Here is an 18726-nt window from a genome sequence, read left to right as displayed (position 1 = left end):
AAAAATCCAAATAGACACAGAAGATGACCTTACTAAAGGCTGTATTGCCCACACAAAATGCATACAAGCAAAAACAATGGCAACAACCACCATGGAATAAAGTCCAAGGTTTAATCACACTAAAAACAGTATAAAAACAGAGCAAACATACTGATATTAAGCACTTTCAGGCTAATGCCCTTCTTCAGGCAATTTACTAGTGGTAAACGCAGTCTTTATGTGAAACACCAACCAATCACAGATCAATAATTTACCTGCCTTTTATTTAGGGCTGGTTTAAGTGGAAATACATTATTGAGTCCTGGGGATCTATGAGCTCTTAGCTCTATGATTCATATAGATTCCTGATACTCAGTTTCACTGACCAAATCCCCTCCCCAAAAACCTTTGTATATACTCTATATAATGGCAAACCTAAAATCATGTCCTGGATTTTGTAGGACATGTTGATATAAAGCATCATGTTCATTATGTAATCTGATGGAAGACAAATGATTCAATATTCTATTCTTTAACATACAATTCGTCTTCCCTACATAAAAATGTACACATGATTTACATGTAGCTATGTAGATCACATTCATTATTCTACAATTGGCATGTGTATTAAATTTTTTTTAGTAATAGAATGTATAAATGTTGTTTCTGCATTAATATAGGTACATGCCTTACAGGAACCACAAGGTCTAGTCCCCTTAAGCCTGGATTTAAAGTATGTTCCCTTACTTCCTTCATGGCATAGCAAATCTTTTAGATTTTTATTTCTCCTAAACCCAAAAGACGGCTCCTCTCCTATTACCTTCTTTATTGTCTCATCTGTGAGGAGAATCTTCCAGTTTTGTCTTACAATATCACATACCCCATGTATATTATTATTATAGGTAAACATGAGCCTCATTTTATTTTCTTGTGATCGAGGGTTATTAACTCTCGTGTCTTCCACATGATCCTGAGCTAACCAAGGACGAATCCTATTCTTCCTTTGTCCCATTCTACTCTGAATAACACCCTCAACCCTGTGTTCATTATACCCTCTTTCCAAAAAATTCTGCTTCAAATTATTTACTTCCATTGCAAACTTATCTTCCTCCGTGCATAACCTTGATATCCTACCTAACTGTCCTGCCACTATGTTGTCAAAAGTGAATCTTGGCTGCATACTATCCTGAGTAAGCAGATTATTACTACAACATTCTTTTCTATAAAGAGTGGTTTTAAAACCATGGTGGTCTTGCATGATCCTTACATTCAAAAAATCCAACTCATTTGTAGAGTACCTCATGAAAACCTTAAAAAAGAAGTAGTGGATTCTAAATAATTTACAAAGGCCTTTAATTCTTGTACTTCCTCTTCCCATAACAAAAAAAATGTACTCTACAAAGCGCTTGTAGAAACATATGTTGTTGAACCATTCATGATGTTGTCCTAATACATATTGTTCTTCCCAGAAGACCAAAACTAAGTTGGCATATGTATTGGCACAAGAGGTGCTCATGACCACCCATTGTACCTGGCAGTAATGGTTACCTTGGCAAGAGAAAACATTATATTCTAGGACTAATTTGAATAACTCAATAATGAGTCTGGTCTTATTAGTGTCAAATAAACACAAATCACTAATCAAATTAGATAAGGCAGTTAGTCCGTAATAATTGCTTATCACAGTAAAAAGATTTTTTACATCCAAAGTTACCACGGTGTATATATATATATATATATATATATATATATATATATATATATATATATATATATATATATCATCCTGACTTCTTTGACCATAATCCACTCAGACTTGTTAAAAAATGACCTGTATCCTTCAAAATATGTGTAATGTGTGTAATGTGTGTTACTACAGATCCACCCAAATGGAAATATTTTCTGTCATCCACCCCCTGCCTGATACTATTGTCCTTAATGAGAGGTTATTGGGGTCTTTGTGTATTTTTGGTAAGGCCTTAAAAATGGGAATAACAGGATGTGCTATCCATAGGAACTTATACAAGTCAATTTCCATTACTCCTATTTCTTTCAATTCTCCTAATTTGCATCTGATTCTGTAAATCAGGGTATTAACAATAATGGGAGAAATTTGTACAAAAGTGGAGGTATTAGATAACATCTCAATTAGTCTTGTATGATAAAATTCCTTATTCATAATAACTACCGCTCCCCCTTTTTTCAGTGGATTTAATAATTATTTGCGCATTCTGCTGTAGCCCTAGCAAAGCTTGTTTCTGTGTTTGAGTTAGATTATAAAAGTTCTTATTATAATTACCTTGTAAGTAGTCTCTAATCTCCTGTTCACATACCTTTATAAAGGTATTCATAGTGGAATTGAATAAGGGAACAAAAGAACTGTGCTGCCTTAAAGATCCATGTTGGTTGGAAATATTGGTACCAAACATATCCTTCAACATGACGCTTCTACCAAACGTCATTAAGTCCAATACAACATCACTAAAATTACTGTTACAACTAGGAACAAAGGTGAGCCCTTTGATCAACACATTTTCCTCACTTTCAGATAAAACATGGTCAGATAAATTGTATATAATACTAGAATTGTCACCAGTCATTGAAATGTCCTGCGTTTTTTTACTTCTCTCATTTCCTGCTGTGGCCTCCTCCACTCATTTTTCTTCTTCACTGGTGCTGGTAAAAAAAGGAAAAGAATACTGGCTGTTCTCTGTTACTCGAGCAGTTTTGCGTCTTGCCCCCATACATATAGAATCTGCCCCTGTCTCAGCAATATTGTATAATGTCTGGATTCTAGCATTCTGTGAAGCCATTGAAGTTAAATTAACAAAACAGTTGTCCCTTTCTTCATCTTGACATAAATCTGATGTTATATTAATGTTCGTATCAGTGCCACATGTTCTTTCTAAGCCAACAGCAAGTATTGCAGCTGATCGATTTCCGGCATCTTCCTGGTTGACATCAGTCAAACCCAATTGGTTCAACATTGCAGTATGGCACTTGACACTATTGGCTGGTTCCTTGTTGGCCCTGAAACTGCTCCACCTGGGTTTCCAAGTTGAAGGAAACCTATCCTCAGTTTGTGTTGAATCAACAGTTCAAATGTCTGTGTTGGTATGATTCTCCCTTGACCAGACAAATATCCGACCTGTTGAGAAATCATTACAATCCCTTATAAGTTTCTTCATTTTAGTCTGTTGTAGCTTATTGTCCAAAACTGACAACAAACAAAAAGCTTCATCCATTCTGCTAGTATACATCTCCTCATTGTATTCCACATCCAATTGCCGTTGCAGTTCATCTATTTCTTCTACCAACAGTTTCCCCTGCGGTGCAAAGAAATCTAAAAGCAGCTGCATGTAAGAGAATTCCATCTCTATATTAATTTGTTGCCACTTAGCCATTAGTTTGGGATAAATATCTTCCTGCGTAGGCATGCGTATAAGAGAATCCCATCTCTATATTAATTTGTTGCCACTTAGCCATTAGTTTGGGATAAATATCTTCCTGCGTAGGCATGCATAATACCCTCATGTCTCTCAAACTACCCCAAACTTCAGGCAGGCTTCAAAGTGGTAACGCTGCCATTGCAGCCATTTTTGTTTAGTCACTTTGTTGGTTAGACTATTCCACAGCTCTCCAAAAATCAAATTATTTTTTGTATTCACTGCAGGGATAGGTTGTTGTCCTGTTGGAGATCGCAGATCCAAATTAAGCAAAGGGTTACCATTTGAAAACAGATTCCTTTTGACTTTATCAGCCCATGTAGAATGGGTAACCTGTTTCACAACTCTAGATACACCAGCGGACTACTCCATCATGTGTAAGGTCATCAGCAACAGTAAAAATCCAAACAGACACATAAGATGACCTTAGGTATTGCCCAGACGAAATGAATAGAAGCAAAAACAATGGCAACAACCACCATGGGATAGAGTCCAAGGTTTAATCACACTAAAAACAGTATAAAATCAGAGCAAACGTACTGATATGTAAGCGCTTTCAGCCTAATGCCTTTCTTCAGACAATTTACTAATGGTAAAAGCAGTCTTTATGCAAAACACCAACCAATCACAGATCAATAATTTAGCTGCCTTTTCTTTAGGGCTGGTTTAAGGGGAATTACATCATTGAGTCCCGGGGATCTATGAGCTGTTAGCTCTATGATCCATCTAGAGTCCTGATACTCAGTTTCATTGACCAAATCCCCTCCCCTAAAACCTTTGTACATACTCTGTATAACGGGAAAGCTAAAGTCATGTCCTGGATTTTGTAGGGCATGTTGATATAAAGCATTGTGTTCATTATGTAATCCAGGCTTAGGGGGACTAGATCTTGTGGGTCCTGTAAGGCATGTACCTATATTAATACAAAAACAACGTTTATACATCCTATTACTATGAAAATATATAATTTTAATACACATGCCAATTGTAGAACAATGAATGTGATCTACATAGCTACATGTAAAATATTGTGCAAGTTTTTATGTAGGGAAGATGAATTGTATGTTAAAGAATAGAATATTGAATCATTTGTCTTCCATCAGATTACATAATGAACACAATGCTTTATATCAACATGCCCTACAAAATCCAGGACATGACTTTAGCTTTCCCGTTATACAGAGTATGTACAAAGGTTTTAGGGGAGGGGATTTGGTCAATGAAACTGAGTATCAGGACTCTAGATGGATCATAGAGCTAACAGCTCATAGATCCCTGGGACTCAATGATGTAATTCCCCTTAAACCAGCCCTAAATAAAAGGCAGCTAAATTATTGATCTGTGATTGGTTGGCGTTTTGCATAAAGACTGCTTTTACCATTAGTAAAATGTCTAAAGAAGGGCATTAGCCTGAAAGTGCTTACATATCAGTACATTTGCTCTGTTTTTATACTGTTTTTAGTGTGATTAAACCTTGGACTTTATCCCGAGGTGGTTGTTGCCATTGTTTTTGCTTGTATTTATTTTACAGAAAGTGGGAGTTTGTTCTGGAGCTGGGGAATTTCTTGGAAGGCATCTGTCACATCAACAAGTAAGCTTCGTTTTGCAATATATATTAGGCCCCTTGATCTTGTATTTGTATTAATATCAGTATTGCAGTTGTGCAGTAAAACAAGTAGGATTGGTCATTTATGGTCTTATGTGCCATGCATAGATCACCATATAAGGATATTAGGAAGACAGGGAAGAGAGTTGTGGCTTTTACGTAGATGACCTAGGTAACACAGGTTCTTTATAGCTGAAATTTTGTGGTAACCACAAACAGGATGCTGCCAACCACAAATGAAGACCTGGAAGTGAGCATGAGATTTAGCCATCCAAAAAATGACTTACATTGAAGTCTGATGTTGGAAAGACACTGAAAAAATATACGAATGTTTAAAACATGTTTATTCAAAAAAATTGAGCTTTTTGTTCCTCAGCTGGAACTTCCTCAGAATCTGCACTTCCCCACACATCACTTCCTTTTATACAATTTAACTTAAAGGCATAGTATGTGTTGACTTTTGCAACAAACCAGTACAATGCTGAAGTGCATATTTTAAAATCCAACACACTGTGATATTAAATATTCATTAATATATGTGATTGTTAAAAATTTAATACATGATAAAAAATGTATATGTATATGTATATGAACAACCAAAAATAAATAAACTGCATAATATATGATGTCGTTTACAAATTATCTGGAAATCAAGGTATGTTGCTGTTCTCTACCTTACAAGGTACTATAAAATTATTTCTTTCATTTTTAATGAACTGATGCCATATCATTCAAACCAGGTGGATTAATTGCATTTAAACGCAGTTGTCATTTTAATTCTCTGAATTATATTAAATTTTCCTGGTCTCCACCCTTTGTATCCCGAGGTATTTTATCTAATATTCCAAACTTGTAGTTGCATGGACCACTGTATACTAAATGATGTTTATATAAAGCATTATTCATACATTTTTTTTTAATATTGTATATCATATATTCTTTTATTTGGTGCATGCTCGGTCTTTCCTACATAAAAACTGTGGCATCCAGAACATGATGCTAGATTCACCATTCCTGATGTTACACAATTCCCATTAATGAAACTAATTTTACTATTCAAGCCATTATTAAAGATTAATTATTTCTGTGTACAAATATAGGGACACAGCTTACAAAACCCAAATTTTTGTGGTGCAGAATGACTGTTGTTTTTCAAGTTGGGTTTGGTGCTTGGAAAGGTATGTAGTAAAAGAAGCACTGTATTTTAGAATTGGACTGATGAGGGATGAGTAGAACGAAATAATGACTTCTCTTGACTGAAAATAGATTTTGGTTGAGAGGAGATTGGCATTTCTGAGATTTTGAGAAGTTACATGCAACTTCACCTTCTCAAAAAGGTAATCCCATGTTGTCAGTAGATAGTCATTTATATTATGCTAAGCGCTTTGATGGAAACAGAGGTTATTGTTGCATTAGTAAGAGGCTAAGTGAAAAATGTAGAGGTAAGGCTACGACAGTAACATCTAATTAACAGGGAAACTCTAAAACAGTCAACAGTACATCAGTCTGGGCTAGAATCTGCTGCATCAGAAACGTATGCAGCTGTGGACACGATAATAGTCAATACATCTAACAATGCACCATGTACAATAGTTGCCAAGATGTTCCAGCTAATACTGCTTCTGCAACAGTTACCTACTAGCAAAGCTTTGAAACTGAGTGTCCATGTGTTTGTTGAAAGGAACATTCCATAACAGGTAACGTATTAAATGATACTGTTTCTATAAGGATAGATATGTTACCCTTGAAATCTGGGGCAGTCATTGTTAAACTTGTTGATGACAATGACACTAATACTAATGTTCTTAACCTACTACAGATGACAAGATTTCTATTTTGTGAGCACCACCATGTATAATAGTAGATGCACATTCACAGTGCAAGTGGAAAAATCATAGGCAGGTATGCTCAATGTATGCCACTGCCCTACATGAGCAGCAAAATTAATCCTTTGGTATATTCAGTTATATCAACAAAACAAGATATGGCTTATGACATATTCTGGTATGGTCTTGTAAACACATCTGCTATCCTCTGTCCCACCTATGGTACTTTAAGAGTTTGAAAAGGATGCAGTAAATAGTATTAAAATAGTCTTTGACTATAAATAAAGGTTACTTATTCTACCTGTGCCAGATTGTCAGGTGACTGATGCAGAATTACAGTTGTTGCACTCTTTGCCAATAACATCAGGTTCATGCTATTGTTTAATCAGACTCCTACTTATGAATTTGTTTCTCTTGAGGACATACTGTTACCTTTGAGTCTACTCAAGCTGAAATGACAGAGGAGGCCATCGATATATGCAAATTCTTTGCTAGCAGTTATATTATGGGACACACTTGTAGGTATGAGGCAAAAAAGCCAAGACATCTTGTCTTTCACCATTATGTGATGTTACTTCCTGGTGTCAATCCAGCATCTCAGAACTCCCAGAAGCCAGAACACAGATAAAAGTTGGCAATGCAAGTTGCAATCACTTCTAGGTAGGAATCACAGATTTCATTAGAACAATTCATCTGGAACAGAACTATGCAGAAAATTGTAAGGCTAGACTTCAACTCTTTATGCCTCCTCCTAAAAATGATATCTCACTGACATTGAAAGAAGGCTTGTTTTATTGCTGGCTAATGGTTAGTTGAAGTTGTATCTCATCATTGTTTTTTCTAGATTCAACCCTACCAGTGACAACAGAGTCACTTCCTCATTCAGTCTCATTGCCTGCCCTTACTTTAATAATCTGGAAGAGAGTAGAGTATGAGAGATAATATATGAATTTCTGCAAACAACAAACAGTAACACTAATTAAGTACACTGTGTCTCCTTCATAAGTCTCTGACAATGAGACATCAGTGAGAATCAAGTCTGCCTTTCAAAAGGGGTACAGAGAAGTCCCTTTCTGGAGGTCACTGGTCTCCTTCCTGTCTGCTTCTTAGGAGAAAAAGAGTAAAGATTCCTCTTCTGACGATATCCAGCAGGGTACACCATGGGATTTTGGCATCAGTTGTTGAAGCTGTTTGTACCTGAAGTAAACAGATAACTGTACTTTCTGGTGTGGCTTATGGAGTCAAACAATGGCAGGCCCCACCCATTGGGTCCATGGAGTAGCACCTGGCTCTTAATATCTGCCACCCATGCCAGTGATGTCTAGGATCATTGCCTTCTTGGCCTGCCTTGCATTCAGCAATGCCAGCACCCTAACCTATCTCTGGCCTGGTGTTTTCTCCCTAATTTGTCATTCCTCAGTCCTTGTTCTTTGTCTAACCATCCTCATCACCATTTATCTAGCCTCTGTATGTCTGTTTGTTTATTTTCCTCCTAAACTTTTCTATCTTCCACCCCAATATACCTGAGTCTGTATTCTATGCTTATTTGTCTGTCTGTTCCTGATGGCTGTCTTTCTCCCTCTGTCAAATATACAAGCAACACTCACTACCTTATGCATATACTCTTCATTTGCATATACAAAAAAGGGGATTTTTCCTTGAAAAAAAATTATTCTTTGTCTCCACTTTTAATATATTTGTTTGCCTTTACATGTTCTTCACTCTGTGTGCTGTTTCTCCCCTTTCTTCCTTTCCTATGTACCCCTTTTCCTTCCCATTTATACAATGAAGATGGTGGCACTTTGCTGTGCATACCCCCAGCGGTCTATCTGCTGACTACTATACTGCTATTCTTGTGCCTGATAACAACAAAATTCACCTATGCACTGGTGCCTTGACGCTGCCACTCCAGCTTGCCTTTTTTTGCAATGTCTGTCACATCAGTCATGTGCCCTAGAGCAGGGCTGCTATAAGTGTAAAACAACCTCACACTGCCTATCCCATTAGCACTACAGGATCCTCTAATTATGTATGCTATTTGCTCTGACTGCCAGAGCTATTCAGTGCCTAAAACATGTATGATTAGGTCTGTGGATCTCTGCGCAGTGATCTCCTTGAAAATTAACTGAGCACAGGTTTGTTGTGCCTTTTTTTGCATCCCAGCCTAAATGTAATGAAATATGGCATATTGTATATCTATAAAAGAGCAGTCGTTTATGTAAGAGGCAATTTGATGTTATATGTGGAGCTACGTTTGTCAAAGTTAATTGTGGAGGTAGAACAAGGCACTAACTTTAATACCTTCACTTTAATTGAAACTCTTGAAGTTAATAAGGAACTCAGTCATATTCTGAATATGTTAGCAAAGAGTTTTAGTCCTAGTAACTGTATGCTATTTTGTGAAAAAAAGGCATTTTATGTCATACCTTATTACTGTTTTTTTAACTTCCAAGAATAAAGTTTAAGTATTTTGAAAAGCTTGGAAGTTAATAAACTTGACATCTTTTTAAAAGTTTACATATTTGCAAAGTGCAGCCTCACATCACATCTGATACCTGATTGTTTTGTTTCAGTGACTCTGTCAAAAAGCACAAATCCTGAGTCTCTGCTAATAGTTCACAAGTCGACAGCCGACTATCATGTTTGCGCTGATGACTGGGAGGAGGAGCTCAGCTGGATGGCCTGCAGGCAGATCGGTTTAGGGTAAGGTCAGTAGCTTGTAGAGCTGTAGTACCTCACAGCAGCATGTGCACTGCCTTGCTTTGTAAACACGCTGTTTCATTGCACTCACTCCATCACAGCTGTTCCCTGCTTGGCACTAAATGAAAATCACTGTATTATTGCTGGAGATATGAATATGTGAGTAATCCACATTTAATTGCAATCATTTTTATAAGTTGAGAAATATCATCTGAGAAGTTCAGGCCAAAGATTTGTAAGTATACCACAAAATATGGGTCAGTATTAAAACATTAAAAAAAAAAAAATGCTACTTCCAGATCAGTTCTTCTCCATTAAATGATGTATAAATTATAGGGTAGAAGTCACTACCTATGTCAGTCTCAGATCTAAAATTTGTTTCAGATAATACTTCAGCACTGGTTTCATCAGACTGACTAATGGAATTTATCCCCATCCTAAGTGTATCCGTCTCTTTAAAATATTCATTTGAAAGCTTATAATATAATATAATATAATATAATATAATATAATATAATATGCTATTTCCAAGGCAGCTGTTTTTTTCTGTTGCTTTCTGTCATTCCATTTCCCAACCGCAGACATTATGCATCATTACATCCTTAGTAGCAAGACCTCTAGCACCTTGAGGCTGGGAAAGCATTATAATAGATGTAACATATTACTAAAATATGTAGACATGCACATATTTGTATTTTTATTGTTTTAGTTTAACATCTACTACTACAAAAACTGAAACCTTGCTCAACCTCAGCAGACAACCTCCACCAGAATACCTAAAGTTTGCCGCAGAGGCGATAGCATTCCCTGTTAGCATCTTAATTAATAGAGCCATAGCTGAATCACTTGTCTCTAACCTATGGAAAAGATCACACATTATCCCTTTAAATAAGGGAGGCAACTCAGGTGACATTACACACTCTCATCCTATTGCAATCTTGCCCCCCTCTAAGATTGCAGAAAAATGTGTGCACCTACAACTTCTCCACCATTTTACACACAACAACCTACTTTCCCACACTCAACAAGAATTTAGACCTGCACACAGTACCTCAACAGCCTTGTTATTTTTCATGGACTCTGTCAGCAAAGCCTGTGAAACTGACAAACTAGTATCTGCAGTATTTCCAGATTTGTCAAAAGCATTTAACATGGTATCTCATCCCAAACTCCTCAAAGAACTTTCCAGCATTGGTCTGTCCTCCTACTCACTTCAGTGGTTTTCTAGCTACCTAGCTGACAGGCAGCAAGCAGTAAAATGGCAGAGCTCTATCTCCCCATATCACATCACCCTCCACAGGTGTACCTCATGGACCCATCCTTAGCCCATTACTATTTATTGCCTTCATCTATAGCTTATATACATCCTCCGGTGAAGGCACTCTAATTCAATATGTAGATGACTCCACTATCATTTCCGTATCAGACACATGAACTCACCTACAGCACATAACACAAGTTTTCTCTTCCATAGAAACATGGCTCTCCAATTCTGAACTGCTACTGAATCCAAAAAAAAAAAAAAAAAAAAGCTCCTTCTCTTCACCCACAAACCCCATAGCTGCAACTAAACAAACTTCAAGATCTTTCCAGCCAACAATACAGAAACTGAATTGGTTCAGCATACCAAACTACTAGGTGTCACAACTGGTGATAATCTCAAGTTTGATGTACGCATACAAAACAGTATAAAAAAACACCAAAAACTAGCCATGCTATACAAGAATAAAAGCTTCCTCAAGGCAGCTACCAAAATTACCCTGGCCAAAACCTACCTCTTGCCCTCACTGTTATATGGGGCCCCAGTTCTAGCTAACTGACAGATCTCCCTAAGAAAAAAAAAAACTAGAAAGCTGCTGTAACAAAATTGCCAAATTTGTCCTAAACACAGCCCCTCTAACTCATCACTGTAAAGCCCTACATTCCCTAATATGGCTTGAACTCCCCCACAACCTCCAATACGTACAACTTACTATGGTGTACAAAATCATCCACAGCCCACTAGCTTGTCCTGCTCTTAGCCCATTAATCAACTTTTATATCCCAAATAAACATCTCAGATCTGAAGACAAACATCTCCTCACAACTTATAAACCTAACAAAACACCAGCCTAAGCCTTTACTCCTGCTCTGTGGCAAAACCATGGAACTCCCTTCCTTTGACTATCAAAACTGGAACTTACCTGCACTCCTTCAAAACCTCTGCAAAAGAATACTTCCAACAAAGCCTGTATTTGTCCCTGTTATACCAGGCTGAAGTACTCTTATACCGTTTTCTACCTCTACTCTCTGTATTACCACTGCTAACTTACCCTACCCTTCCCTTCTACACATACTCCCCTGAGGTTATACTCATGCCTTTCCCACATCTATTCCTACTATCCCGTCTATCACACCCTACCCTTCTCTTCTCGTACTATCCTATGCCTTCACCAATATAATTTATTTCCATATTGCATGACCTCTACAATATTAATAATCGTTACGATAATTATCTGTTATATAAATAATGATGCATCTTCCTTTTATCAGGCTTTATAATTCATGCTTGAACACTCTGACTTTATTATGTCTGTTGAGATTTTATTCTGACAAACTAGTGTGTAGATTTTCAAATTTTGTGCTTCAATGTTATGACTTTATTATGTCTGTTAAGTTCTCTTTCTGACAAACTAATGTGCTGTTTTCAAATTTGTGCTTGAATGTTATGATTTTATTATCTCTGTCTAGTTTTTCAGTCTGTTAACCATATGTAACTGGAGCTTTTCTACCCGGGCCTCTGCTGAAAATGGGTACCTCATGACCCAGTTGGTCTTTCCCATAAATAAATGCCAAATAAATAAATAAACAGATAAATAAACCTTTGAGAGATATGTGGTGGTACTCCAGAAACAAGTTCTGGTTAAGTAATATGTCACAGTGGAACACAATGTACATTGAAATCTGTATACAGTAGCCCACATGATTTTCAGTTTCTGACTGAAAACATGTATGCTGGATAGTGCATATTTCTGCAAAACAGTACTGTGGCATCTGACATTGTTAATAATGCAACTTAAAGTGATTTTCCAACCTTCCTTTATACATTATGCTATTTGATAACTCAAGTACCGCAATGCATTTCCCTGCATTTTCCTATCATGATGCTACCTTAGAGTACCATCTGGTGTGTCCATACACTTTAATGGTGCAACTTCACATATGTTTTTCCTACACTGATGCCATTAAGGTTAAAGTTCAGGTTTCTGTCAGTGATGTCAGTGTATGAAAAACAGGTTTTTAAGAGGTGATTTTTTTATAAAAAGAGCAGTTGAAAAGGTTTCCAAATGTGCAGAGGTGCTGCTTCGGTGCAAATAAGGTTAAAAACCTTAAAATTACTTTAAAAATAGCGTATCCTAACTAATGGTTTGAGACTCTACAATGTGAGTCTTGAGCTTTTGAAAATTATGAGCAATCCTTATAAAAACAAAGTGTAAAACTCACTGTGACACCAAAAAGCTTTTTTTTTCCAGAAAGGAACTTCCCCTGCGCCCCCACTACCCCTCTACTTAGATATTATAACTCCATGATTTCTGTGCCTTGGAGAACAGGAAATACATCAGGTTACAACAATTTTACACTTATGGAATACACCGGGCTACAACAATTTTGGACTTTGTATGTATTTGCCTGTCATCATGCTTAAATTCACATACTTCAGAGGATCGCACATACAGTCTTGAGCATACTACTGGAACACTCATGTCACTGTGAAGCTCACCTGTTAGAATTGTAAAAGGCTCTTTACATTTTATTATTTTATTTTACTTACACTTTGTTGACTGGGTTAATCCCTCTAAACCAATGGCCTCTTTTCAGAAGAGACCCCAGGTGGTAATGACTAGTGGAAAATTGGCCAGGACACCAGGGGGATTCCTGTTTTCATCATTGTTGCAAGTGGGATCCATTTTGCAGTAGCGCTTCCTGGTTATTTTCCTGGTGCAGAGGCAGCCCAGAAAAACAGGGAGGCAGATGGGGAGAGAGGGAGATAATGGAGTGGTGAGAGAAATGGAGGAGAAAGCAAATGTCAACCCCAGAGAATGTGTGCAGGATTCTAAGGAGATGTTTCAAAGAAATCTGTTTGATGGAGATGAGTCAGCAATGTATAATTACAGCCCACCAGTTGGGAGGGTTGCAGGATGATTTACTTACAAAAATGGTAACGCAGACTGAGCCAGAAAATGAAGGAGACATTTCCTGAGGAGTCATGCGAAAAGGGGAGTAGCAGGAAAGAAGGCAGAAGAAAATTAAAACAGAAGTACATAGTAAGGATTCAAAGCAAAGAAAGCAAATAAATGGACAGGTATGAAGTGTGGGGCAATTTAATGGCTCCTTTGAGTGTAAAAGCACATCAGGTAAGGCCATTTATTCTTATTAACAGACATATTGTGGCATTATATTTCAGACTGTTTTTTAATGGAAATTTTTCTTAGAGAATATGAAGCAAGAAAGACCCTAAGCCACAGAATCTTTATGTGATGAAAGCAGTTAACAGGGAAACAAGGCAATTCATGTAAAATTTCAAAGGTAGAAAGAGAGACTTTGAAAGGACATTTGAAAAGTCTATGCAAAGAAGTACTGGACATTGCAAAACTTTATGATAAAAGGGGTTTATGGACTGGTAAATGAGATTGCCATATTGTGTTAAAATAGAAAGAGAAAAAATATACACATAAACAAGCACAATACATTTGGAGGGGGAATAAGGGTGTTGTAAAATACTGAGGAAACCCCAAAACATTTTGTGGAAAAGAAGGACATTTGATAAGTAACTGTGATAAAAGAAAATTGTATATCTGTTGGGAAACGGGACATGATGCAAAACATGTGAACTGAAGTGTTATAATCAAATTGGCCATTTATGGATGGATTGCAAAAAATGAAAATAAGAGTGAGGAAAAAGAAAAAGAAAGAAAAGAAAATGAACAAAGAGAAGACATTTTAAAAGTAGTAGACACAGAAGAAAACCTACATGAGAAAAAATGATAAAGAGGACATAGAAGAAGGTTCTGAAGTAAGTGGTGAAGAAGTCATACACTGGGAGGTAGTGAACAAAACAAAAGAATTCTATTGTTAAAAGGGTAAAAGACAGAAAAGGAAAATTGAAAGGGATAAGTACAAAAGAAAAAAGGAAGGACTGGATGACAAGAATGCATGCAGCTAATGACTGGGAATGGTATAATGATTAAGGTGTCTGACTCAGACGCAAGGTGAAGTGATTGATTCTCATCTTTGGGAGGGAAACTGGCTAAGCTTGGAATGGCCTATTAAGAACGCTAACCCATTAATTAACTATAAACTTATGAAACTATGAATTTAAGGAAAAGCAAAAAATGACATTTTTAGAGTGCTTTCTGTAAATGTGACTAGTATTAAGAATATAGTAATAACAATAGGGATTTTGGAGTGGTGTAATACATGTAATGTTGATGTAATTGTATTAGAAGACAAGATTTTTAACAAATGAAGAAAGATTACAAACAGACAAACTATGGGGAGGAAAGATCCTCTGTAATTTGGGAAATGAGTGATGTTCTGGAATAGCTGTAGAAACACAGTAGAGATATTAGATGTGACTTTAGCAAAAATGGGAAGATTAACCGTCGTAGATTTAAAATGGAATGAACATGTGTATAGAATTATAACATACGCTTATATCAATTGTAAAGACATGAAAAGCTTATTTCATCAGCTTTTGGACTCTGTAGTTATAAATATGAATATTATAACAACAGGAGTCTTTAATTGTGATTTAACAAGCAAGTGCAAAAAGAAAGGAAATGATAGAAGAAAAATGTTACAAGTTATAAGATGTGGTAAGTTAACACTTTGGGACAAAAATTCATGGATTTACAAAAGTGGTATGTATAGAACTAATTATTTTATAGTATCAGAAGGTTTAGTTATACAAGGGGAGGTAGTAGAAATAGGATTTTCTGATCATCTTGCAATATGGCTAGAGATAAAGGAAAACAAGGAATATGTAAAGTAGACAAAGGGATAAAAAGGGTAAATGAGAAAGCATGGAAGGAAGAAGGAAAGAGATTAGTAATACAGTTATGGAAAGGTCATATTACTATGAGAACAATTTATAAAAACTGATCTGAATGGTGGATGATATTTCTGCAGTGCGCATACTATGGTTAGACATTCCTTTTCTATAGCTGCATAATATTCCTCCCTAGGCTGGAGTATACGACTGAGATATACCAGTGGGTGCTCTTCTCCCTCTGAGGAAACTTGGCTAAGTACAGCCCCCACTGAATGGTTTGAAGCATCCATCTGCACAACAAATGCTTTGCTGTAATCTGGACTGGCTAACACAGGGGATCCTCCCAAAGCTCCTTTAAGCTTCTGGAATTTCTGCTCACATGCTGGGGTCCATGCTACCTTATCTGGCTGTTTTCCTTTGTCAGGTCGGTGAAGGGAGTAGTTATGGTACTATAATTGGGAACAAACCTTCTATAGTACCCTGAAGATCCTAAGAATGCCCTCACCTGCTTTTTGGTAAGAGGGGCTGGCCATGCTTAAATGGCTTCCACTTTGTCAGGTTTTGGCCTGATCTTACCACTCCCCATTCTATGTCCCAGGTAGGCAACCTCTGCCATACCCATCTGACACTTACTGGGCTTAATGGTCAACCCTGCCCTTTGCAGTCTGCCCAGCACCTCCCTGACATGCTGAAGGTGCTCTTGCCAGGAATGGCTGTAGATGGCAATATCATCCTGGTAAGCAAGGGCATAATCTCCTGCGTCTGTTTGGATATGCTCTACAGCCTCTGGAAAGTTGCTGGGGCATTTTACATCCCAAAGGACATCTTCATGAACTCATACAAGCTGAAAGGAGTCACAAAGGCTGACTTCTCCTTAGTGTTGGGAGTCAAGGGCACCAGCCAGTAGCCCTTGGTCAGATCAATAGTGGTCAGATACTTAGCCCCACCCAGCTGCTCTAAGGCTTCATCTGCCCTAGGCATGGGGTAGGGATGTGACTCTGTGTGACTATTTTATCTTCTGCAGTCCACACAGAACCTGGTGCTGCCATCCTTCTTTGGTGCCAGCACCACTGGTGAGGCCCATGGACAGCTGGAATCCTGGATTAGTCCCAGTTCCAACATCTCCTGTGTCTCCTCCCTCAGAGTCTGTCTGACTCACTTAGGCACCTTGTAAGGGGCCTGCTTGATAGGCCTTTGGGGCCCTGTATCCACATGGTGCTGCACTAGGTGGGTGCACCCTGGTTTCCCAGTGAACATGTCCACAAATTCCTGTAATACTGCTCAGATTTCTGAAACCTGGGTAGGGGATATCTGCTGGGACATTGCTACCCCATCCACTAAGGTGCCCGTCCGAGCCCCACTGAGGAGATCAGTCACCAGATCCCCCTCAGACTCCTCCAGCCATCCACTGCACATACTCAAGGGCCTCCCTGTCATGGAAAGGTTTCATCATCTTAACATGGTACAATTTGTGCCCCTGCCTCCTGCCTAGCAGTTATGCCATGAAGTTAACATCACTGACCTTCCTTACTACTTTGAAAGGTGCCCCCAAGCTGTCTGAAGCTTATTGTGTCTAAAAGGAGTTAGCACCATCACCTGATGTCCCACAGCATACTCTCTGGCTCAAGAATTCCTATCATACCAGACTTTTTTCTGCTGTTGGGCTGCTGCCAGGTTCTCCTGGGACAAGCCCATGAGCTCCCTAATCCTTGTCCTGATGTTTAGGACATATGCCACAACAGACTCCTTGTGGGATTCACACTCACCCTCCTACTCATCCTGTATCAAATCTAAAGGTCCTCTCACCCTATGCCCATACAGCAACTCAAAGGGTGAAAAATGTGTGGATTCCTGGGGTACCTCTCTGTAAGCAAACAATAGATGGGGTAAATATTTCTCCCACTCTCTCTTAAACTGGTCTGCAAATGCCCATAGCATGGTCTTTAGTGTAGAGTTTAACCTGTCCACAAGACCATTACTCTGGGGTGGTAGGGGGTGGTCTTTAGGTGCTTCACCCTACAACGCTCCCGCAGACAAGCCAGCAGGTCTGACATGAAATTAGCACCTGTATGAGTCAGTATTTATCTTGGGAAACCTACCCTGCTGAAAATCTCTACTCTAGCAAAGCATTTGCCACCTTCTCTGCCTCAATGGAGGACAGAGCCACCACCTCAGGGTACCTAGTAGCATAATCTACTACCACTAGGGTATATGTCTTCCTTGTGGAACTTGGGAGACTTAGAGACACCACAGTATCCATAGCTATCCTTTGAAATGGTTTCTCAATCTCGGGCAAAGGCATCAAAGGAGCTTTGACCTTCTCTTCTGCTTTGCCTACTTTTTTGCACTGCTCACAGGTCCTGCAGTACCCTGATACACCTCTGACAATCCCAGGCTAATAAAAGTTCAGCATAATACGTCTCTTGGTATGCTTTATGCCCAATATGACTTACAAAGGGAATGCCATAGTCTATGACTAGAAATGCCAGATGGTAGGCTATGGGCACTAAACTGCTGTATTACCTCACCTTCTAGCCCTCTCTCAGGGGTCCACTCTCCATGCAGCAACCCTTTGTTCCAGTTTACATACTCCCCTTTTCCTTGAGAATCAGGCACCAACCTAGCTACCTCCCTTAAGCCTTCTAAGGTAGAGTCTGAGAGCTGAGCCTGTTTCAACTCTGTCTTTGTGACTTTTCACAGCTTCCCTTCCACAAGAAGTCTGGTATATTCTGACAGTGGTGTCTCACTGTCATCCTGGGTACTACTCACCTCTCCCCTTGCAGTCACCCTGTCCAAGGGAACATCAGTACCTACCAGCAGCTGTGGCTCATCTTCACACTCACTACTACAGGATATATTTCTCCCTGAATTAGTCACATAACCAGCCCTGGCTTCAGGGATGTGCTCTGTCTGGCTCTCTCCCAGGCTGCAAGACCCACATTGAGTGTGTTCCCTGTGTGCAGTTGGTAGTGCCCACTCTCTCCAAGCCTCGTACTGCATTATCAAAATCATTCCCTATCATGACATCAGTAGGGATATCCCCAAATACACCTACTTGCTTGTTTCCCTTTCCACCTTCCCAGTCAAGGTGAACCCTAGCCAAAGGCATTTGGAATGGCATGCCTCCTGAAGCTCTAA

At 38.5% G+C, this 18726-nt stretch overlaps 1 protein-coding gene across 2 annotated transcripts in view; it reads left to right on the top strand.

The window, feature by feature from the left end:
* Positions 1-18726, top strand: part of CORIN (corin, serine peptidase) — a 1415152-nt gene that overhangs the window by 1236735 nt on the left and 159691 nt on the right. For both annotated transcript variants that reach the window (XM_044061411.1, XM_044061410.1), the window contains one exon: positions 9431-9560. In XM_044061411.1, the coding sequence (XP_043917346.1) occupies positions 9431-9560 (130 nt within the window). The remainder of the gene's footprint in view (positions 1-9430; positions 9561-18726) is intronic.

Source organism: Protopterus annectens, chromosome 2.part0 (genome assembly GCF_019279795.1).
Source record: "Protopterus annectens isolate FY-2018-M chromosome 2.part0, PAN1.0, whole genome shotgun sequence".
NCBI classification, from domain to species: Eukaryota; Metazoa; Chordata; order Ceratodontiformes; family Protopteridae; genus Protopterus; species Protopterus annectens.
This window is presented reverse-complemented; position numbering and strand designations above follow the sequence as displayed.